The sequence below is a fragment of the Athene cunicularia genome (genome assembly GCF_003259725.1).
Source record: "Athene cunicularia isolate RWA chromosome 5 unlocalized genomic scaffold, athCun1 chr5_part1, whole genome shotgun sequence".
Lineage (NCBI taxonomy): Eukaryota > Metazoa > Chordata > Aves > Strigiformes > Strigidae > Athene > Athene cunicularia.
In genome coordinates, this window is record NW_020799101.1 from 23705483 (window position 1) to 23730037 (window position 24555).

At 41.1% G+C, this 24555-nt stretch overlaps 1 protein-coding gene across 24 annotated transcripts in view; it reads right to left on the reverse strand.

Annotated features, from left to right (window-relative positions):
• Window positions 1-24555, reverse strand: part of NRXN3 (neurexin 3) — a 991793-nt gene that overhangs the window by 746832 nt on the left and 220406 nt on the right. For all 24 annotated transcript variants that reach the window (XM_026849892.1, XM_026849889.1, XM_026849878.1 and 21 more), the window contains one exon: window positions 472-773. In XM_026849892.1, coding sequence (XP_026705693.1) covers window positions 472-773 — 302 coding nt within the window. The remainder of the gene's footprint in view (window positions 1-471; window positions 774-24555) is intronic.

Here is a 24555-nt window from a genome sequence, read left to right on the forward strand (position 1 = left end):
TAGAATTATGACATCATGGCAATGGTTAAACCAATTAACAAAACTGAAAGAAAAAGAAGTGTAGAGCATTGGCTGTTGGAAAAAGACTGTTCCCACAGTAATTAAATGCAACAAGAATATTACTGATAAGATTGAATCATAATTAAGGAAGTAATAAAATAAAAAAGAAAGAACAGAAAAAAGAGAAAAGGAAAAGGGAGATGAAAGTAAAGTTATGTTACAAGATTTTATTATTAAATCAAACTGGAACAAAACAGAAGATTAATAAAGTGGAAATGAAGATACTGCAACAGGGATAAATTCCCATCAGCTAATGTTTTTTCACTGTCCTTTAGATACCAAGATCCAGAAAAGGTGGAGAAACTAGCGATTCCACTGAGCATCCCTATTTCTCCATTACTCTCTCCCATCTGCCCATCCCAATAAAACAGAATGAAATTTTCCCCAGCATTTTCTCCCCTTCACCATTACCTGCCGCAGGTTGCGTGTCACCTTAACGTCGTGCCACGCGTTGTCATTGAACTTGCCATTGACTGGCTCCACAATGGCCTCAAAGGCCCCAGACCCCAGGTTAATGACCAACGAGACTGCACCATCTTTCAGGGCCAGGTTGACATAATCAGCTGACTTGCCAGTGTGCAGAATGAGCCCGTTGCGTTGCCACGTCTTGAAGGAGAGAGTGATCTCATCGCTGCTGCTCTGGATGGGGTTTTGCGACAGGTCATAGCAAAGGTATTCAGAACCACGGAAAGTGGCCGTGTTCTCATCTCGCGCTGGAAAAGAAAGGGAAACAAAAGAACTATTCAGCAGTCAGCCAAGAAGAGATTTAAGGTTGTCATGAAATTTCTAAGCAATCCCACAGCACTGTTAATGAAACTATATATCATGGCATGCTAATGACTGTACAGCTCCTCTTGTAAATATGGCTATCAAGAGAATTAACGGCAGGGTCCTTGATGCTGAAAAATTTCAGCGCTGTGTTTTCAGTTTCACTGCAGCACTGTCACCATAGGGACCGTTCAAAAGTATGCAACAGTGTCTAGGAAAAGTACATTTAAAGATACTGCTATAAGACACCTCACATTCTTTTTGGGAGAGTGATGGAAAACTACTATTCACAAGATGACCACCACGTACACATTGTTCCAAAAGAAACCAACATTTCCCAAAGACTAGTATTTAAATTCTAACTTCTCTTAACCCCTCTGTCAGGAAATTTAAGACAAGCATCAGAATATCATCCTGACAGAGCTGCCCCTTTCTTTGAAGAGAATGAGAGATCAAGCAGGCAAGAGCCACCTGAAGTGTCCTATAGTTTCCTTCTCTGAGAGCATGAGGGAAGTCCACATGAAACATTTTGTCCACAGAAAATCTGTACTAGACAAGCATTTTTTCATACAGCAAAAATAAACATGGGGAATTTATTCACAGAACAACATGAACGATTTACTCATTAAGAAAAAAAAAAATCTCTTAGGTACAGTAAGTAAAGCCACTGAACTAATTTCTTAGAAATTGGAGGCAGTATTTGAATACCCTAAAATCCCTTGTGTGAGCTGGAACTCTGCTTTACTGTACCTGGGCTTCCACAGTCACTCAGAGCCAGCTCTGCTGCTATATTGGGCTCACATCACTTGAGCCAGCTGTGTACCCCAGTTTTTCCCAGTGGAAGAAATACTGGACAGTGATGGCAAAGCTTGCAGAAGGGCTGGGTGTAGCCCCTCCCTACCAGTGCCATCTGGGGGAAAATGGTACTTACAATGGAGTTTATATAGATCCCCCCACTCCATATTGCAGCACCTTTCTCACTCTCAGCTGTGAAAGCAAGTCTGAGCATGAATAACTGGATTGTACAAGCAGTCAAGCTATAATTGCTTACAATCCACTGCATAAGGCAAGTGCTGGTGCTATTGCCATTGACATTAAGAGAATTTTTCTGCTTCATTTTGTATCATTTAGTAATCCTAATACAGATTAGCCAGAATTTATTAGTACAATACTGAAGGGAGAATACTCATCATAACCATTCTTGAAAAATAACTACATGGTAAAATCTGTGCCCTCAGAGCATGAAACAGCGGTGACAAAACAGCACAGTGTTGCAACATGAACCTATATCGTCCTCAAGAGATAGGTCTGCTTTCAACAGAGACTTTTGCAGTCTTGATTGAGGGTACCACAGAATTAACTCATTAAAAAATCTGGGCACTTTGAAGGCAGCAGTGATGTATGTTTGTACTTAAATGAGCAAACCATGTGTCTATATACCCCTACAAGCAAACAGTAAGACAAATTACTCCACGCAACAGTACAGGTTGGGAGCCAACTGGCTCAAAAACAGCTTTAAGGAAGAATACCTGAGAACTCCGGTGGACAAGCTGAGCACAAGCCAGCAGTGCTTGCCCTTCCAGCAAAAGTCAGCCACACCCTGGGCTGTATTAGCAAGCATGCAGCCAGCAGGCCAAGGGAAGCAATTCTTCACCTGATGGGCACTTGTGAGATCACAACAGTAATAGTCTGTCCAGTATTGAGCTCCCCTGTATAAAAATGGCTTCAACATACTGGAGTGAGTCCAGCAAAGAACTACCATAACACTCATGGTGCTGGAGTAGGTGATGTGTATGAAGAGGCTGAGAGATCTGGGTTTGTCCTGCCTCAAGGAGAGACAGCTCAAGGAAAATCTTACTGCTCTCTGCAATGACTTAATGGGAGAGCATAGATTGAGGCCAAATTCTTCTCGGAGGTCTGCAGAAGGAGGAGAAGAGACAACAGACATAGCTGGAATACAAGAATTTCTCATTCTATATAAAAAACCGTTTCATCTTGAGGATGGTCAAACACTAGGAAGAGACTAGGGAGACTCTCAAATCTCCATCCTTAGAAACAGTAGAAACCTGATTATGCACAATCCTGAGCCGTCTGCTCTAACTGGACCTTCTCCGAGCTAGTGGCTGGACTACACAGCCTTTGGAGGTCCCTTCAAAAATGGTTCTGTGATTCTATTCTGAATACATTTAACTACCACCAAGGAGTTCATATGCTTGTATCAGTGTTCAACCAGCCTAAGCACAGAGGGCTGATATTGATTGCAGTTCTGGAAGTCAGAACTGAGCACTTAACAACCCTCTCCATGATGATAATTCCACTGCCTAGTCACTCCTGATCCATTGGAAGGGAATGCGTTACAATCAAGTCAGACACATGCTCTATGTACCTGCGGGTAATTCCCATCAAATAGCCAGTATTTAAGGGCAGAAGTCAAACACGATCTTTATGACTGAGTCTTTTTCCCACAGACATAGATGTGTAAAGCACCGAATACATATTTGAAGTCTTTGAGAAGGGGGGCGTGGGGGGTGGATTGTTCACTTCGTACAAGACATATTAACAGGGCTCATTTTCACTTTCTCAACCACTTAGACAAAATCTGACTGATCTATCCAGTACAAAGGAGAAGCCAAAGAGTAGATTAGAAATCTAAACAGTAATTTAAGGCAACCACCACAGACTCATCAGAACAGAGCAGAGCAAATTTAGAAGGTTATTACTCTTACTTTACCACTGTTTTTAAAATAAGGTGCTGTCAACACACCTCTGTATACAGCTATATAAACTGCCTGTTTCTTTCAGTCACCTACTGCTGACCCTTGCCACAGATGGGATTCTGGACCTGATCCATCCTCGTGTCCTTCCTGTTCTTGGGAGAATGTCACCTATTTATCAGAGAATCACAGAATGGGTTGGGTTGGAAGGTACCTTAATCATTCCAACCCCCTGCCATGGGCAGGACACCTTCCACTAGACCAGGTTGCTCAAAGCCCCAACCTGGCCTTTGAACACCTCCAGGGAGGGGGCATCCTCAGCTACTCTGGGCAACCTGTTCCAGTGCCTCATGATCTTCACAGTAAAGATTTTCTTCCTTATATCTAATCTAAATCTTCCCTCTTTCAGTTTAAAGCCATCACCCCTTGTCCTGTCACTACAAGCCCTTGTAAAAAGGTCCCTCCCCTTCTTTCCTGTAGGCCCCCTTTAAGTACTGGCAGGCCGCTATAAGCACTCCCTGGAGCCTCCTCTTCTCCAGGCTGAACAACCCCAACTCTCTCAGCCTGTCCTCATAAGGGAGGTGCTCCAGCCCCCTGATCATCTTTGTGGCCTCCTCTGGACCCACTCGAGCAGGTCCATGTCCTCCTTATGCTGGGGGCCCCAGAGCTGAGCACAGCACTCCAGGTGGAGTCTCACAAGAGCAGAGCAGAGGGAGAGAATCACCTTGACCTGCTGGTAACACTCCTTTTGATGCAGCCCAGGACATGGTTGGCTTTCTGGGCTGTGAGCACATGCTGCTGGCTAATATTCATTTGCCTGTTGTGGATGTTTGAACTCAGCCAGCAGCCAGATGCCACATGGCCTGCTGTTCACCTCCCCCTCCCCCCTCTGGTAAGATAGGGGAGGGACAAAAAGAAGATAATTCATAGGTTGAATAAAAAGAAAGAATTTACTAAATATAACAAGAGAACAACAGTAACAATAGTGAGACCAAAAAGAAAACGGGTAAAATGTAGCAGTGGCTTACCAAGCATGGCAACTGGTGCCCCCACCAAGCAACAACACAGCAGGACCAGCAGACTCCTTAAATCCCTGGGCATGACATCACATGGTATGAAATACTCCAATCAAAGTTAACTCCATCCCACCTATCCACTACTAATTCCAAGTCCTTCTCCACAGTTTGCTCCCACCCAGTCTCCTCATTGCCCAGCCTGTATTTGTGCATTGGATTGCCCTGACCCACATGCAGGACCTTGCACTTGGCCTTGTTGAATGCCATGAGGTTTGCACAGGCCCACATCTCCAGCTTGTCAAGATCCCTCTGGATGGCACATCCCTTCCCTCCAGCATGTCAACCACACCACACAGCTCAGTGTCATCGGTGAACTTGCTAGGGTACGCTCAATCCCACTGTCCATGTCACCAATGAATACGTTAAACAGCATCAGTCCAAACACTGACCCCTGAGGAATGCCACTTGTCACTGCTCTCCTCTTGGACATCGAGCTTTTGACTGCAACTCTTGAACTGCAACCATCCAGCCAACTCCTTATCCACTGAGTGGCCCATCTGTCAAATCCATGTCTCTCCAATTTAGAGACAGGGATGTTGTGCGGGAGAATGCCAAATGCTTTGCACAAGTCCAGGTAAATGATGTCAGTTGCTTTTCCCTTACCCACCATCTCCGTTTTATATATTGTCATGGGTTTTTTTTCCCTTCCTCCTATGGCTGCTCTGGATAGACATTCATATTTGCAGATCACACTAAAATCTCTCTGGGGTTCACTGGAGAATCCAAATTCACACCTGTCCACCCCATGTTTCATAAGCACAACTCACAAGGTCAACATTCTCTCTAAAACTGTATTCTTCAAACCACTAATTCCTAAACATGGCTGGCCATGTATGATGAAAAGCACAGTCTTTCCATGTTGTCCTGCCTGTTAGGATGCTCTGACATATGTGATGGCTATGACCATAAAGTACATGAGAATTACCAGACAGGGGAAAAAGGAATACGGGTTGTTTCCACAGCATATGAAGAAAAAATGCCCCAAGTAGGCCGCAGGTCTCAGTATTTCCCTGTGCTCTCAGGCATTGTCTGGTGACATCTGGAAGACCACAGAGTGGTAAACTGCTTGTTGTTTGTTAGCTCATGACCCTTGTGCTGTATATTTCTGAAGACTCAACAAATTGCACTGTGATATTTATGGCTTCTACATTCTTGAAACAGTGGTAGTGTACCAAGGACCTTCTGCATAGCAACACAGCTAACGTAGAACAGCTAAACCTAAGGTCCAAATCAAAGTCAACAGGAATCCTTTGTTCATGTTACACGAAGCAACAGATCAAACCCTGGTTTTGCTGGGATGTGAAACCCTGTATATAGTAAGTGATATTAACTTGAATTGATGATCTAGCTGTTCAAATTTAATGATGTAACTGTATAAAATAACATCTCCTTAAAAAAGCATTTAAAATATGTATGTAAACTCTTGATTTAGACATGATTTGCAAGACTGAATTTTTAACTCAGCTAATACAAGACAGATTTACGAAAATCAGAATCTGAGAGCAGGTTAGCATACGTAAGCAATTTAATCTTCCATTTTGCTTGGTAATAGTAATCTAAACCCATTATTTATTTTCTAAGATGTTCACATAACTAAATTCTCTGCAGTGGGATTGCTGTGATTTGCAGAGATCCAAGACCTGTACAAAATTCCACATTCAGACTTAAACCGTTGACATAATCAAAGCTTCATAGAAAACAGCAGAGCAGAAACAAAGCCCAGGATCTTCAAACTGACCAACACAGACCTTTACCATGAATGAATGGAGTCACACATCACTTCGAGAAGGGGGAAAATGCTACCACCACCACCACCCCCCCACTGCAAAGCCAGTTTTGCAAGTCTCCAATCTGTATGGAGATATGTTTAAATATGTTCAAATTCCCAAATCAGCTATCAGTACATACAGCAGGTTGATAGCAAGTACAGAAACAGAGCTTGGCCAACAACTACTTAAGGCAAGCTCCTGGCTCTTCTTATCCCTGCAGAAACCACAGAGTTTGCTGAGTCTCAGGTTCCCAGAAGTAAAGACTGGGGATCTCTCCATATTGTGTATGGCTATAGTGCCTGTTCAGAAGAGACAGATGGTAATTTTAACTTCTGTTTTTATGTGTAAAGCTGTTGCTATGTGTTCCTGTCAGAGCTATCTCTACAAAGGAGGACTCAAATATTCAGAATTCAGAGAAACCTTGGCATTTTGATTTATGTATGAGGAAACCAATGCACAGATATCTTAATCGATTTACTCATGGCCACCAAGAAAATCAATCGTAGAGGAAGCATTTGAGTTCAGGAGCACCTAGTTTCCCATCCTGGGCTCTTCCCACAGGTTCTTACACATTTGTGGAGGGAAACCAACCTCCTATTTTTCTCCAGTCCTGTCAGGAGGTCACCCCAGCAAAGAATGTGGAGCAGAGGAGTCTCCAAAGATTTAAATGACACCTAGAAATAAATACTTCATGAATGTGAAGCTGAAAACAGCAAATCCTAGAAGCACTGATTCTGCCCAAGGGCAGGGAGTTTAATACTCAACAAAAGCAGCATCTCATGTAACAGGATTTCTGGCCTCAGACACAATTAGGAAATGTTTAGAAAAATATGAAATGGACAGTGACTTTCCTGAAGTCTGCTGAAGAAAACTTCAAATAGCTCTCTTAAAAACAAAAGTTGGCTGCTCAGCCTCTCACCTTCTGTCAAAACCCACTGCATCACAAGTGTACTTTGAGGCAGTCCCTATCTCACTGGGGTTTTGTTTACAGTCAACATTGGAGCATGTCTTCTGTCAGTGAGAAAATCAAACTCTCTACACTGCTTCAGAATTAATCACCACTCCACTGTTCAGTGTGATTTACATTATCTAAGTAGTTTGCTGTGCTTTGCACAGAAGAGCTGGTGCTGTGTGATAATCTAGGAATGATCTAACACTGTCAAGCATCAGGCTTCTCTGCTAAAGCAGTGTACATTAATGATGGAGGCAGCAGAACATACAGGTACCTCTGATCTTCTGTCAAACAGAGGTCAACAAGGAAAATAGTATTTACAGGAACCTTTTCTCTCTAGCATTTAATAGTTCTCTATAACTTAAAAAAATCCTGCAGATATGCAACTTGTCTTAAAAAATCTGCTTCTAAAGTTGGCCACTGACTACAGAACTGTTATTAAAATAGAGGACTACCACCTACCACGTCAGGATAAAAAAAAAAAAAAAAAAAAAAGAAAACCCAAGAAAGACAAAATTAAAGCAGTTGCTCACCACCAACCAACCAATGTCCAGCCAGTCCCCAGGCAGCTGCCCCCAGACAACTTCCCCCCTAGTTTACATGCTGAGCATGATGTCATATAGAATATCTCTTTGGGCAGTTGGGGTCAGCTGTCCCAGCTGTGTCCCCTCCCAACTTCTTGTGCACCCCCAGCCTCCTCGCTGGTGGGGTGGTGGGAGAAGCAGAAAAAGCCTTGGCTCTGTGCAAGCACTGCTCAGCAACAGCTAAAACACCCCTAAATTATCAACACTGTTTCCAGCACAAATACAAAATGTAGTCCCATAGCAGCTACTATGAAGAAAATTAATTCCACCGCAACCAAAATCAGCACAATACAGCACAGTGTTATAAAATACAGCTATGCTGAAGGCCTAAGTGCAAGGAGGTTAAAAAAGGCAGAAGTTCTCGCTCTTGGCATTAGTCCTGTTGCTTGAATGATGGGCCCTCCTCACCTGAGGACATGCTAGTGGAAGCAGAGCCATGGTACACAGTGGCTATGAACTTACTGCACTTGGGCATTGGCTATGCTTTCAACAGCATAACATTTAACACAAGGAAACGGTCTTGTTTATTTCTGATGGGATGAACGGCTAACATCATGATCCTACAAAGTACAATTGAACTCGGTGTTTCTTGTAACAAATTTTGTGGCAGTCTTTCTGTACTGCCAAAATTAACAGGTATTCCTGCTTTGTTACTGTATAGCTGGGTATGGACATAACTAAATGTCTTCATGCCAGTGTGTATATCTTTTCCTCCTTTCTATACTAGTTGTTACACCATAAAAAACTCCCTGTGAGGGGGAAGTGGAGCAAGCTCTGTGGAGATGGGGCAGTTTCTTTCCCCCTCCCTCCTGGTCTTGCCCAGAGACAGAACTTCACAAACTGTGCAGGTACAAGTCAAAAAATCGAGAACCTTCTGGAACAACCTATTGCACATGCATAAGAAAGACTATATAAAGGCAGCACCCCACATATGTCTTTGTTGAGCTACCACCTAAAGACCAAGCTCGCTTCTCTATGACAACATGGGATTCAAGGGTAGTGATTCCCTTTTTCCTATCCTCTCCTCTTTTTGCTTGCTCGCTCTCTTTCTTATATATATTCATGTATATGTTTTGTACAAATTGCAATCAGTTGATCAATGACGGGTTATTAGGAAAATAGTCTTATCACCAAGGTGTCTTTATTCATTTCCCAGATGGTTATCAATTGATTGTTGCCAAATTATCTCCATTCACTCACTAAAGTGGTCAGTTAATAAAGTTACCAACTAAATTGCTCCTCTGAGTCATTGTCGTGATTCGGCCTGCCCTGCGGCTCTGCCAAGCAGAGACTGGCTCTTCCACTGGCACGCAGGCTTTCAGGGAATTCATAAGATTCATCCCCCTCATAACCCACCACATGGGATGAGACAGTATGAAATCTTTTGACCCGAGTCATAACAAAGTCTGGAAAGAATAAATTCTACAATAAACAACATGAACTAAGAGGAAAATAGACTTTGAAGCTGTTCTACATTATGAGCTGTGAGAGATCAAGGCATCAACTCCCAAAGGATGGGACAGAACCCCAGTTTGGGAAAACCCCTGTGAACTCTACTAGGAGGTAATTCTGTTCTGGGTAGAAGGGTTGTCCTGAGAGTCACCTATAATATCTATGATCCTCAATATCGTTACAGAACAACAAGCAATTTACTTTCCAAGTCACTTTCACATATATCTGATGTTCCCTCAGAGGCTAGGAGAAGAGAAACTGGACATCAAATATCACAGAAAATAAGTCAGCTAACACCTCTGAAGGACAAAAAAGGTGAACTATTTCTATCACCCTCCAAAAGGGTTGTCCAGTGACTGAATGCTGAAACTCTAAAGAAAGCCCTCAGAAGCAAAGCAGCTCACTCACATTCATGTTATTAAAACAAAGCTGGATAGTTTAGTAACAATCAGGCTGTTACTCTAGAGTGATGGTGACAGACTCCAGTAATAGCTAAACAGCAGATTACTGCATCCTCCATTAAGTTGTCCATACCCTTTTGTTATATTCCTCCTTTCACGCCTTTGGGCAGAAAAATTAATACATCCAAATAGTTGTTTTTTCTAGTCTGAACATTCTTCACACCACCTGATTGAGTTAGTGACACCACTAATCCAACCCTCTCAAAAGGTCCCATGCTCTTTCTCTCACATACACACTTTTGTGTTCTCCATAATCAAAAGCAAGTATTTGTTTGAAAAGTCTTACAGAGCTTATTTAAGTGTTTAGATACATAAGAAACAGTGTGAAAAACATTATTCTATTCAGGAAGCATCTTCCAAGCATCACCAACAGTGATACCGATACATAGAAGCTTTGAGAGTCATGTCATATATTGCATTTATACTCCACAAACTGTAAAGAACTTTTAAGTCATCTTAATGTCATGATGAAATGACTGAAATGATTGAATTGATAAAACTTTATAAAAAGAATATTACTTCTAACTTCAAGGAAATTATAGGAACAAATTTTCAGAAGAAAAAGAACTTTTGCTATTGGAAAAAAAAAATGTCTGTAAAATCATAGAAAGAAGTTATAATGGAGAAGACTAAGCGCAAAGCTGGTCTCCCACAGTAAAAAGTTGTTTCCCAAATGCTTACTAGCTTTAAACCATTCTGGGTGAGGTGATGTGAGATTTTTCAGGAATAGTGTCATTTATTGTTTCCTTAGGCCACTCATTCCCACTCATTGTATCTACGTAATTTGTAATTTAGAAGCAGAGAGGAATCAGAGTAACAACATCAGAAACTGTGTAGGTAAGAATCAGTGGAGGACAACATCTCTCATTATGTTTAAGAGATGTAAAGGGCAGTGTTAGCCTAGGAGCCCAAAGCAAAGGTGAGATGCAGTCAACAGTCAGTGTTCTTGCAGTGCCGCACTCAAATTTTGCACAGTGTAGCAGCTCTGATCTTACACAGAAATCTCTTTCATCTCACCAGTAAGAGCAAAGGAAGCATTTAGTTACACAAGAGAATGTAAAATGCCTGGCATGAATCATGCTCTCTCCTCCATTATCTGCTGCTTTACACATTATCCTTCAAGTCTAAAGGAAAATGCTTGTCTAAACCTTCTCAAATTTAAGCCTAGAAGAGATCAAGGAGACTTGGCAATACAATGACTGTTCATTTTTTGGTCAAACTTGACTAATCTATTATTTCCCTGAGCTCTAAAGCTCTTAATGAAAACTGGGGAAAGAATTGCTTTCTCTAAAGACACTGCATGAGAGCTCTAGAGCCACACGTTCCACCTCTGCTTGCTGCTGCCTGTGTCCTTGGACAATGCTCTTTGAGCTGGCTGCAACACAGAGTACGCTTTGACCCCCTGGACTGCAAACCATGACTAAGAGGTCCAGATCCAGCCCTGCAAAGTGACTTAGCTCTCCTGATGAATTTGGACCACTGCACAGCGAAGACTGAGACCAAAGAGTGGGAACAGACATGACAGTGCCTGAATCTTTAACCCAAAGAAAGAAGAAATTTCCCCTACACTCTGATTCTGAAACAGTTGACATGTACTATCTAATGGGAAAATGTATAAAGCAGTTTCCATGGATCATTTTCACCTATCAGTGATAGAGCTAGTAGTCTGGTAGAAGCATGACTGCTTTAAATTTCTGGAGTATCCATCTATTAAAGATACAGTTGAAGCTCAGACCATCTAAACAAATGAAAATTCACACAAATGAAAAGCTGTTTTGCTTCTCAACTCTGGAACACTCTTCTTCACTCAACAGGTTATTGCTGTCCTTTCAACAACACCTCTTCTGAGAGGAAAAATACAGATGTTTTACAGAAAATGTCCTAGTTAGGCCACATATTCAGCATAGACAGAGATTATTTAAACCTAAATTCACCAATAATATGAGTCACAGATTCCCTACTGATTCTCTAAACCACCTTTTCTGTCTTTTTCTGAAGGTAAGCAGAAAACAGAAGGGTCTGAAGACGATTCTGAACCTGTGTGAATGAACCATTTACTACAGAAATCACACACCAGCACAATTTGCTCCAATACCATGCAAAATAGCTGAAAAATGCATTCATACAATCTTTTAGCTAAAATGCTTTGATGACAAAAGTATTAGCACTACAATAATAAAAATTAATAAATAAGATGACATATGTCTACAAAAGATTATAGCATATGGTTGATAACATCATTTTTTAAATTGCTCACCAGAATTGATCTAAATGACAAACTACAGGTGTAGAAGTCAAAGTGAGCATTTTATTCTTGACTCTACCACTGATTTACTGTGCAACCTGAGGCACTTAATTAACCTCAGCTGTCTCCATCTGTACTACAAAGATAACAAAAATATAGGTTAAGTCCTTGAGACCTATGGGAAAAGAATGCTCTACAAGTTTAATAAAACTTCTCTGCAAAACAAGAAATGCTCCACATCTGTGAAGAGAAGCCACATGCCAATCCAGTGTATATGCAGTGTACAGTGTGTCCTGGGCATCCTTCTCTCTGCCTTTTGTCCATTGCTTGCTAAGTACAAACAACTGTACCGGTATCAGTGTGTGATGTTACGTTCTCTGCCATTTGCAAAGAAACAATAAACTCCAAATATCAGTCTGACTGTGGCCATATGTACTTGGATCTGTGCTCATTATTTATGTTCTGATCACCTGGCCAAAGAGAGAAAAAACCAATCCTGTGACAATGCCTTGCTTAACCCAAACTGAAATCCAACAATTTTGGTTTACACTTCCTTAAAAATACATTTCTTAAGAAAATAGAGCTTTCATTAAAAAAAAAAAAAAGCATGAAACATGTTTATTTTTAAATGAATAATGCTGAATAAACCAATTTAAAAATATAATTTGCCTGAAAGAATTTGATATATTCATATAAATTCACAATTTGTTTTGGTTGAACAAACTATACTTTTTTCTTTTCATTTCTCTGAACGATTTTGCTACTCTCGTTCTCAGCTCCAGAAAGTGCAGGAAAGGCAAGTTGCTGCTACTACTTTTGTCAAGAGCTCAGATACCATGATGATGTGCTGGGCGTAAGAACTCCTCTAGATTCCTCACTGCTGACCATGGGCAAGGACAGCTCCCACTGCTGTTGTATTTACTTTTTCTTATAGTTTTATTTTGCTCTGCATTTCTTCTAGATTACTTATTTTCCTGGTGCATCATTCTAAAACATAAGGATGCCAGTCTCTGAACATACTACCCAGCAGAAGTGTTCTTCTTACAGACTGAATATTCAGCAGAGTGCAAACTGACCAGAGAGAGAAAACATTATAGCACCACAGATGTAAAACTCAAGATTTAATGTATTCACCAGCCCTGCTCTCATAGAGGTATCTCTACTGCTGGGTTGTTACCCAGCCCCTCTGTCCTTCTGTGGAGAACACGCTGGACGGTACAGCAATGTAAGAGCGTGCAAGTGTAAAGCTATGCTCTTAATGCACCAGCTTTTCATCTTGCATACTCTCTCGAACAAAAGTGATGTTGTTTTATACAGAACATGGTTTTTTAAAAAATGGAAACAACTTGCATGTCAACAAGTAACATTATATTCACCTCCTAAGAGAGATTTATTATTCTTCAGTAGTAATCGATATCCCAGTTGCAACCCCGTTTCACATTACTCTTACTCTTCTTGTCTATTAAAAAACAGAAGTCAAACATCAAATACTAATGCTGATGCTAAGTATTTAAACCTGTTTATTATTGGGTGTAGGCTCAAGAGCACTAACATTCAGCTGATAAAACAGGATGCACTTGTGGCATTTTGGTTTCTTGCCATACTGCAGACAAGGTCTTCCCCAAACTTTCTGACCTTAACAAAAAACCATAGCATTAGGGAGAAGAACATATTGGTGGCTATTACAGTCTTACCTACATGTGTGGCAAGATTGGTCCTGTCTGGGAAAAAACATGGGGACTGTTGGTGGGAGTCTTCCCAAGACTGACTGCAGGAATGAACAAAAATTATTTACACCAACATTGAGAGAAAGTTGAAAATTGCGTTCAGACAAAAGCACATCTAAGGAGCCCGGCAAGAGGAAAAATTCCTGCTTCCACTGAAGAGCACTATTTTAGAAAACTGCTGGAAGCCCTCAAAGGAAGGGCTGGAAGGACAGGCTCGGAGAGGCAGCACTGTAAGAGGTGTGAGTGTGCACTTGTGCATGCACACGTGCTTGTGTTAGCAGCAGCCTTCCAGCAGGCACCACGCTTGCTGTCGAGCAGGGAGCCCTTTGGGCACCCTTCCAGCCTGAAGCATGAGTAGAGAAGTAGTTAATACTAATCACTGTAATAACACAATAATGATCCACAAAATTATCCTTTTCAATACCCAGTGAGTTGTATTGAAAGCCACATCCATGGGAAAGGGGAGATGCAAAGAAAGGTGAAAAGCAGAAGTGAGGTGGAAGAGAGATGCAGAGCAGGGCAGAGCAGCACATGAGACTGGTTATCACAGAGACTGTGGTAAAGTCAGGTCCTCACAGCTTCAATATTATTGGAGAGCATGTACGTGTGGAACCCAGTACTGCCACAGTACCACAATACACTGCCAAGCACTACTGCTGCCCTTCATTTATGCTCGTTGTGAGACATCATTAAGACCATTTATGGAAGCAGCAGTATTCAAACCCAATTTGAGGCACGATTCTTCTCAAAACAAAGCCACAAGCAAGGGACTGTTACAGGCTGGCAGAGCAGCTTTGGCCAGTAATTATTCAGGGGTAAAAATGTGTGCATTTGTATGCAATGAGAAACAGGCTAGACTTCTGATATGTCTATACAGCAGCAAGTTCATGTGTGTTTACCAGCATAGTGGATGCGTATATGCAGGTATAGGCAGTACAGTTTTGCAGCATATTTCTGTGAAAAGGCAGATAAAGTGCATCTGGACAAACACGAGATACACGTAAAGAGGAGATGTGCCCTTTGTTATAGCATGAAAGAAAGCACGCATTAGTGTGAAAGGATTGACAACAGAGCAAGAAACACAGAAAACCAGCTTGAAGTAGCTATGCATGCATACATGTAAAATGTGGGAGAATTAACATCCTTTTACACCTTACAGTGTATATATTAGGGCAGGAATTAAATGCATCTCCCTCGTGTAACTTCAGGGCACCCACACATGAGGACTTATGCTCATATGCATGCACACAGAGAAAATTAATACGTGTCTTGACCAGGTTTAAATACGGGAGTGAATGCATATAATCTCAGGGTGTAAGCACAGACATCACTGTGTGTGAGGATGCAGGTGTGGTGGAAGCGTACTGAGCTCCAGCATTGTGCACGGGGGCGAGAGGGAGGGTGCGCCAGTGTTTCTGGCGCATGCTCCAACTTCATCCTGGGCTTTTTCCCTTCCCACTTTATTTTTTTTTCTGCGGCAGAGCAGACTCCATGTCTACAGGGAAGATGCTTAATGAGTCAAATCCAATCTCTTGAATGCCTTATCAGTTGTGGACAGGCCTGTTTCTGACAGCTGACCTTTCCCACTGCATGCCACTAAAAAACCCATACACCACAAACAATTAACACAATGCTGAAAACATAAAGCTGAAGGAAGGGAAGACTAGACTGTTACAGACAGCACTACAGACAGAATAGAGAGAGAGTGATGCACATAAAAATGACAGAGAGCAGCTATACAAGGCTTTGGTTCCACCATAGTTTGTCACGCACACATTTTATTACCTTCTTTACAGCTTGGCTGTAGCAAAACTATGTGCAAAAACAAGGCCCATGTAAAACAAGAAAGGAGAGATGACAGGGAACACTTTTGTGAGGTATATCGTGACGTTAAGCCCATGCCCAAATAAATACATGTCTGTATAAATATATGCAAAGCTAACAGAAGTAGCAAAGTTCCTTACTAGAAAACAAAAGCACAGGTAGAAGAGGTGAAAACAAGTATCACCCTGCCATCTATACCTCTGCTGTTGTGGACTCCTAACAGCACGTAGATAAATATATTCATTAAAAGAACTAAACTGAATACATCCAAGTTAGAAACCTCAAAAATAACAAAACCTGTCAAAAAGTCTATTCTAATAATGACAAAGAGGCTCATCCCATGGAGACTGCAACTTGAATTCCAAGTAAGCAGGATACTGCTTCTTTTCGGAGGCACAAACACCTAAACTTAAAGTGGATGGTCTAGTCAGTTGTCCAAAGGATTTGCTGTCCAGGAAATGTACAGAGAAAACGTGCATGTTCTTAGCTCTGCTGCCAGCTCAGTGCGAGTCTTGGATGAACCATACACATTGAATTTTCTGGAGTCTCTCTTCATTAACATGATTTTCTATAATAGCTGCGTGCCACCAACATGCTTGAAGATTCAGACCAACATATCTCAAATTTCAGGGGGCACACAGAATACACACGCTAAGTTGAAAAAGTAGATGTCCGTCTTTAGCGCAGTGGCCTTCCTTGTATGTGCAAAAGACAGCCCAGCCTACTCTTATCAAATGTTTTGGTTTTTTGCTATTATTGCATTGCAGTAACACAGACTCTAACAGGGACATGCTCTTCCATTTTAGAAGCTCCTTATATGTACAGAATGGGAGCTAGATGACACCGAGAAAAGTATGCACAACAGAAGTTTGCCAGAAGCACCACAAAAGTAATCTGGACACAGCATCTAATTCATCCAGGTGCTTGTGGAAAACTAAGCATGCTTTCAAAGACTTTGTGTGCAATCCAGAGAAGACTGAGTGGAATAAGAGGTATGGAATGTCATCTGAGGTCAGAGAATGGGGGAAGCTCAACAGCAGTGCAGTAAACGTTTCAGTTTAGCAAACTCTATCTGGGAAAGATGCCAATGAACAGAGAAAGTACTTAGGTAAAAGTATTCCAGTTTATCACTGGAAGTATACAGATTTCTTCAAACCCCACCAAACCAAAAAGATTTTGAAACTGTTTCATTATGGTGGATGTTTCTTGTATTCAACTGAAAAAGTTACAGCATGACTGTAATCATTTCAAAATATATACATTTTATATGCATTTATTTCAATGCAATAAAAATTCATGCTTAGTATATACTGTAAATCTCTTAAAATATTTATCAGCTCACCTGTTTTCAAAAATTTCTGAAATTATCTATGCTATTTGGAATAATAGATCACAGCTATTCTATCAGTTCATTCAAAAGTAGTAACTTCATCTCATCAATGAAATGACTTTAATATCTTGATGTGACATCACCAAGAATGAGCCCAGATATTTTCATTAGTTCAAGATACCAGGCCGCACAATCTTAACTAAAGCCTTGTACAATTCATCAACACTGGATATCAGCTAAAACCAATAACACACAGCAGCCAAACCAGTGCTTCTCTTCAGTCCTATAAGCCAAACTCTGAACCCACTGGCCCTGATAACAATTAGGAATAATTTTATGGTAATCAGTGAAAGTATACTGCTGGATGTAAGACAGCGATCATGCTGGTATCTGTGTTCATGTTATTTTTCCTAAGCCTGTTGCTAAAAGGTCAGAACTGATGTAATTCTTACTCTTACAAGCAAAGCTCAGCTGCTGAAAAAAAATACTTTTCAAATCTCCCTGCAGGAAATGTGACACAGGCCTTGTGTTACAACTATTGTTGAAAAATGTGTTTCTCTTTCAGTTTTGAAAGGTGCTGCCATTATTTTCCTGGAGATGAGTTTGCCCTGGAGCATCTTGATTTCTGTAGTTTTGTGTTCTGGGGTTTGTTTTGGTTTGTTTAAATAGCAAAGACTCTTATTCTAATCTGAGCACCAGGGTCATTTGTATATTTTATAAATATTTTCCAACCCATTTTACCAAAATGTTGTCCCTCTTCAAGCTGTTCCCCACACTTTCACAAATTCATTAACCCACCACCACTGGGGTCTTGCTGTTTTGGGAATGAAAGCAGGTCAGAGGTTTTGGGAAGAAGGAATGGCAGTTTTGGTCAAGACCCACAGGGCAAACCATTGTGTAACCTTGTGCATGGCCAGGGTGAGGAATCATTGAAGCCCCTGCTATGTGGAAAGGACCTCTATTTTTAAATTACGAGACAATTCTGAAAACAGGCTTCAACAAAGTAACCTTCAGAGCCTCCAGGTTAATTGTCTCTTGACAGCTATCTGGTCAAATGTGCTCAGTTCCCATAAAAATAAGCAGGTTATTTTCCCTGTAACTACTAGGTCTGCCACTATTGTGTGGAGTCACAAACAAGCTGCGATCTTTTTTGCACGCTACCTCTAGTAAAAGAATGTGGGCAGACCAAGTTCTACTCATACCTTCATAATGCCATGATCTCTTATGGGGCTTCTGAACAAGGACTGTTAGAGAATTTGGTCCTGACATTCTAATTTTAAAACCTATCCTGTTAATGCATATATCAGAACAATTTATTTTCTCAGAACTGTGTTGGTTCTGCAGTTCTAAAAAAAAAATACGAAGGGGAAAATTATATTAATTTATATAATTGGTCTATCTATATATACATATATGCAGTTTTATCCTTACATTTAGGCATTTGGTCTCAAAGAAAAGAAAGAAGCTCCATTAAACATTTTTTCCCAATTTTACACCTTTTCCTTGATTCTAACTATACTTCAGTCCCACAAACAAAAGGACTGTGTAACTTAACTGCTCTGGGAGGACAAACGAGCAAAAGAACTCACTGAAAATAGTACATACCAGCACTGAAAGCTTTTGTAGTTACGTGATAACTTACAACATTAAGGTCCCCCATCTGCAGCCCACAGAGGATCACAGTTGTTCCTACTGCTGTCTATATACATTTCTGGAGCATCACTTTCTGGTGTCTTTGTCCTAGAGATAACTAGCTAGATTTCAAAATTCTGCAGTCCGCTTGGCTTGATCATACCATGATATCACAAGACAGAGCTGATGCCCACTCACCAGTAACATCTCCTTGAATGGCCTCCCACAACAAATGCTAGTTTAAAAAAAAAAAGTTCTCAAGTTACAGAGATATCAACAGACAAATGTTAGTGCTGACCTTAAGATTTCATAACACCTGGTAGAACAAACTTGTTGGCCCCTAAAATTCTGTTTCTTAATGGGGGTGTATTAAGACCTCATTTTCAAGCTCTTACAAGAATTACAGCAACTTCATAAAGTACCTTTTGTCCTAGGTGATTCTAGTGTGGTTTATATGTATGTGCTGAAATAGCTTAATTTGGCAGAAATGAGGCTGCCAAGCTCCAAAAGGTGAAAATGGTCCTTGATGAGAATTGTAATCATCAACCAACTACAATTTCTGAGAGTCATGCAAGCACCAGTCAGAACAGACTGTGATGAAGGACATGGGCAGTGCAGCCAGCCCGGATAATCCTTCAAGGTGTTGCAGCCCTACAGGCATATGAGCCTCCAGACTCCACCTCTGCCTGCTTTTTCACCTCAAAAAAAGAGAGAAATTACTACAACTAATATGTAGAGCTCTTTCCAGAGCAGACTGTATCTTGTGCATATAGCTCCGCATCAACGTTGCACTGAGGACTGAAATGCAGTTGGGTATATGATTTTTCTTAGCTGCAAGAGGAGTTCAAAGGAGCAGAAAGAAATTACAGAAATGGGAAACCTGGCTTTTGCACATCAAGCAGTAACCCTGACTGAGAGGCTGGACACTCATGTTTCTGTGCAACACAGAAGTGTCTAGAATACATCACATCAGTTAATTCATGGTAGCTGCCCACACGCATCACCTTACCCTTCAGTAAATGCAAGGCAGCTCACACCTCAATGTGAACATGCTAGGTTAACTTGTTTTCCCTTAAAAATACAAGTGTACATATGTGGTTGTTTTGGAATAGGTAAATTCATAGTCTATCTTACCTCAAAGTGATTTGTTATTTCAGCAATAGCCTGGGTCAGCTACCCCCCTTCCAGCACCACCCACCTGGTATTGTTTTAAATTGTTTCAGCATTCACATATTTCACTAAACTGTTCTGGAAGTCTTCACAAGCTCCCTGAGCAGTGCTAAAGATGAATGCACCGTTTCCCTGAGTTGAACTTCAAATGTCAACGGCTCCAGCGCTCTTTCATCCCCTCGGTTGAATCTTCTGTGAATCACTAAATCATAACAACAATCTATAACCTGTAACATCTAAGTTTAAGTTACTTCCCTACTGCTGCATCTGCCTTCCTGAACTGTTAAGCTTCCATTGGGATCAACATACACCTCTGATAAAGGAATGTTTGTTTGCTAACTGCTTCATATTGATGTGTTTACAGTGAACACCCGCACAGAGGAAGGGGGAATAACAGATTAAAGACCAGTTCAAGCAGGTTATTTTTATAATACTTATAATATGCATGTGGTTACAAACAGACTTCAAGGCTTTATTTCAGTGGACAGAACCACAACAGGAAGAACTATTTTTTTTTTTTTTTTTTTTTTTTCTGGCATCACACCATAGCAATCAGCTTTATAGGCGGATATGTGGGAAATAACTCATATTTGATGTTCCTGCTTGACTCTAAATAAGTCAAAATGCCCTTATAAAGGGGCCAATAGAAGCTCAGATTATAAAAATCAACAGATGACCACAAGAAAGCACGTTCAGTAAATACTAGAGCATCATCCTCAATGCAGATTTTGCCAACCAATTTGCTAGATCTTAGTAACAATCTGCTGGAGGTATCTAACTTTGCCTTCTGCTCACTAGCATTCCTGTGGCCCACTCAGTGCAGTGAGTTGCCTGCTTTGGAACAACCACATGGGTGTGTGGGAGCTGATCACTGGATGGACCAGTTATAAATGATCCATACGTGACAAACCTGTATCACAAAGCAATCAATGCAACCCACTGGTTGATTGTTTCAGCAGAAGCCAGTAACTGAATGAACTATGGATATTAAATTCCTCTCCAGAGCAACTTTCTGAACCAAGCAAGGCTCTGATGTACACCCGTTAACCATCTGTAAAGCATTTCAATCAAAGATGACTCTCCCAGCTTCATACTCATCTCCTACATTAAAGTGCTTTCTGTTTAGGCTGTTAATGATGGATAGGGAGCATGAAAAACAAAAGGTGAAAGAGCCAGAAGAGCAGGGTAGTGAAGAAGACATTTTAAAAGCCAAAAATGAGCCTGCCTTATCCTCCTCAAAATAAAGCCAGAGGAAGGGGTCCCTGTAGAAGACTGGGTCTCTGTTGTTTTATATGTGAATATGAAACTTCATGTGTGCAAGCACACACACAGCTGGAGCCTCCTCTCTCTCTGGTGAAGCACATAGTGTCTCCAGGGCAGTTCTCATTAAATTGACATTACTGTCATACTGCATGTGGGCATGTAGTATGTTCAGCAAAGCAGACATCCACAGACATGCAAGGACCCTAAATACACAGAGGTACAGTCATTACAAATTCATGAAAAAATTAGGTTTGCACCTGCACGTGACATGTGCATATGCAGATACATGCATGACATACATGCATGTTGGTTTCATGAGTGCTTTTGTATATGTATGTGCAAGCAGTGGCCACGTATTTACATGGGCCAGGCAAGGTTCCTTTCTCTCTCTCTTTTCTTCACTGAATGGGAAAAGGCTGTCAGCAATTTTCTTCTGTCAACAGCTGGGAGATGCTTTTCTGCAGTTAGCTGCAATTTGTTTCAATTATGTATATTAATCATAGCCTGCTCCTGATGGTATTCTTCATCAAAAAAAAAATAAAATCAGGGCTTTTCTTTTTAACAAGCAGTTTCGTCTTTCACGATGGCACTTAATGACTGCAGGTTTGTTGAGAGAGGGGAAAAAGGAAAAGGAAAAAAAGGAAAAGAAAAACCCAGACATTTCCATGTTTGCTTATTTTATTAATAAGCACTACAGCTCAAGAAGCTGGCATGGCATGCAGTTAAAATGGGGGTCAGTGCACTGCACTGGCATTTCAGTTGTGAAGAGACAGCACTGAACAGAGTTTATATCTAAAAATCTCCTAGCTTCAGAGAGGTGGATGGAATGACATCAGTTAAGGATTTTTGGACTCCAACTTGCTTGCTTTGAAACATAAGGAAGAAAATCCTTAAAAAATAAGTTCCATAGAAATTAGTTTCCCACTGTTTTAATATCTTACAATAGGAATCAATTTTAAAGACACTGGGAAAAATAGTGAAAGACTGGGAAACCCATATCTGCCCAGGAGTACTCCTGAAGTCTACTGGAACATAACCAAAGTATCAGTGAGGATGCATGGTATTTCACCAATCAACTGCACATCAAGCTGTGATGTCTCAAAGTTGCCCATTTCATGTGTGACTTCTCATGAGACTTCTGTGGAACATGCAGCAAAAGCAGGAAATAAAAAGAAAATCAGGTATGTAGTGTGTTTGTTGACATTCTGGAAATATTCTAGTTAAATAAGCTCATTTGCAGAGATATGATGGTATGCAAACGCATAAGCCAAAAGGATCTCTCCTTCCTGCTCATTACCTCCTTTCCTCTAGTGTTTATTATCTTACCTGCTATTGTATTAGAGATTCCTCCCACACTCATTTGTCGTCAACTACAGCAAGGGCTGGCTATCTCAGAGAATTTAGGAGTCATACAGATTTTATTCAGAGGTGTAAACATTTCTGGGAAACTACTTAGATCCAAGCAATGGGCTCCACACTCCACAGCCCTGGAATTTTAGATCAGAAATTATCCAAGTACCAAAAATGAAGATGATCTGCAAGACATGATCAATGTATTTTATCAAAGGTTGAGTTAGAAGACCCCATGCTAGAATAACAAGAGAGTCTGTGAGATCTGTACTGCTTTAAACTCTACTGCACTGAGCCCTTGCAAAATTTGCTTTTTAAGAATCTGTTTCGCTATATTTGCTGACTCCATCACACTTAGGAAAAAGGAGAATGATCTTACTGTAGGTCCATATGGTACAATGTGAATAAATATATCGCTTAGACAATTTAGGTCCACTCGTACTTTAAGATTTAATGGCACAGATATATCAGTTGGTTGTACAAAAAAATCTCCTGTAATCACTGTATCAACAATGACAAAACTGTGAGTGCAGATGTCATTATACTGCTGGTATGATTTCTTTTGACAAGGCAACAGGCACACTAGCAAAAAAAATTTATAAAGGACATCTGTATTCAACTGAGCTCTTTGCATGCCTAGGTCAATAAAGCCCTCCAGGCACAAGCAAGGCCTCAAACAGGTTCTTCATCACACAGGTTTTCCAGGACACCAACATCAGATAGGGATAACGTGAAGTGATCCTGGACATAGCTACAGTGTTAACTGCAGCAAGCAGAGACTGGGCAGCTTGCAGAGCTCTGCCACATCATGCGGTTAGGAATGCACACTGCACAGATGGTGCACATTTTGTGGGAGAAAATGATGCTATATCTCCCCTACTCTACCGATCAAATGCATGTCTGGACAGTGATGACTAGCAAAGGTCAGTCACATAGATGCAGCTACACCCACATGTGGGGATTTCATGTTTCTTTGCATGAAGACATGGAGGAAACAGGCAGTACTGAAAAGGGATGCTTTTGCCTGTATCAACTGCATCCACACTGACAGCCCTTCACTGATGTCAGAGCAGCCTTTGAGTAAAGGCAATGAGTTTTACAGGCCTCAATTCATTCCAGACAAAAGGTAGGTACCTGAAAGTTCACTGCTTAGTTCGAAGCTGTATCTGTGGAGGGACAGGTCTTGTGAGACCTGAGAGAGGACCACTTGTTAACGTTAGGGCCCCTGGTTCTGTGACATTTCAGATTTGCACAAGCAGGACATTTAGAAAAAATAACCCCACAGCAATTACAAAGTGAAACTAACTATGGATAATTAAGATGTGAAAGAGTAACCGCATTAAGAACCATTTAGAAACCAACATGATCCACAAGCCAGATAAAAACTGCCCAACCTCTGGGCACTCTGTGGCCATCTGTAAATAAAGCACACAAACTCTGGCACCAGAAGAAGCAGGAGAACATACCTTTCATTAGCACTTTCCTCTACATTTCCACCAAAAACTTTCATTACTTTGTCACATTAGAACAGCCTGCAGAAATATGTGGGCTGAAGGCTCATCAAGCACATTTTTATCCTTAGTAGACTCATATTAACATGTGCACACAGACAGAACAGAGAAGTAGGTTTAAACTAGAAAGAAAACTGAAAGTCTGAAAGGAGCAGAAAACTTGGAGCCTCACAGGGCTCTCAGGCTTCAGACACAGAATGCTCCAACACCAGAAACAAGAAATCCAGTGGACAGTAAAGAGTTAGACAACATGACAGAGGAGGTAAGAGAGACGAGAGGTGGGGAAAGAAGAAAAACAAGGAAGAAGGAAAAGAAAGAAATAGCAGAAAGCAAAGAAGGGACAAGTGCAGAAACGGGCAGGAAAAGGAAAGAAGAAGGAGGAAAAAAGGAGGGAATGACAGAAAGTGATAGACAGGAGGGGAGAGAAATCTCTGCTGGTACAGTAACAAATAAATCCCTGCAGCATGACAGGCGTCTGCTGAAGCATTTCATTTCCCCGCAGCATAATGGTGTGTTATTGCCCATTATCTGTTCTGTCAGTGCCAGAGTCGATATTAAATGAGGGGCAGCTGCATTTAGCTGCCATTTTTCAGCTGTCTCCCCGTTACCATAGAAACCTGCTTGGTTTTTGATGAACCTGGCTGTGAGCAGAGGGGTGCATGCATGA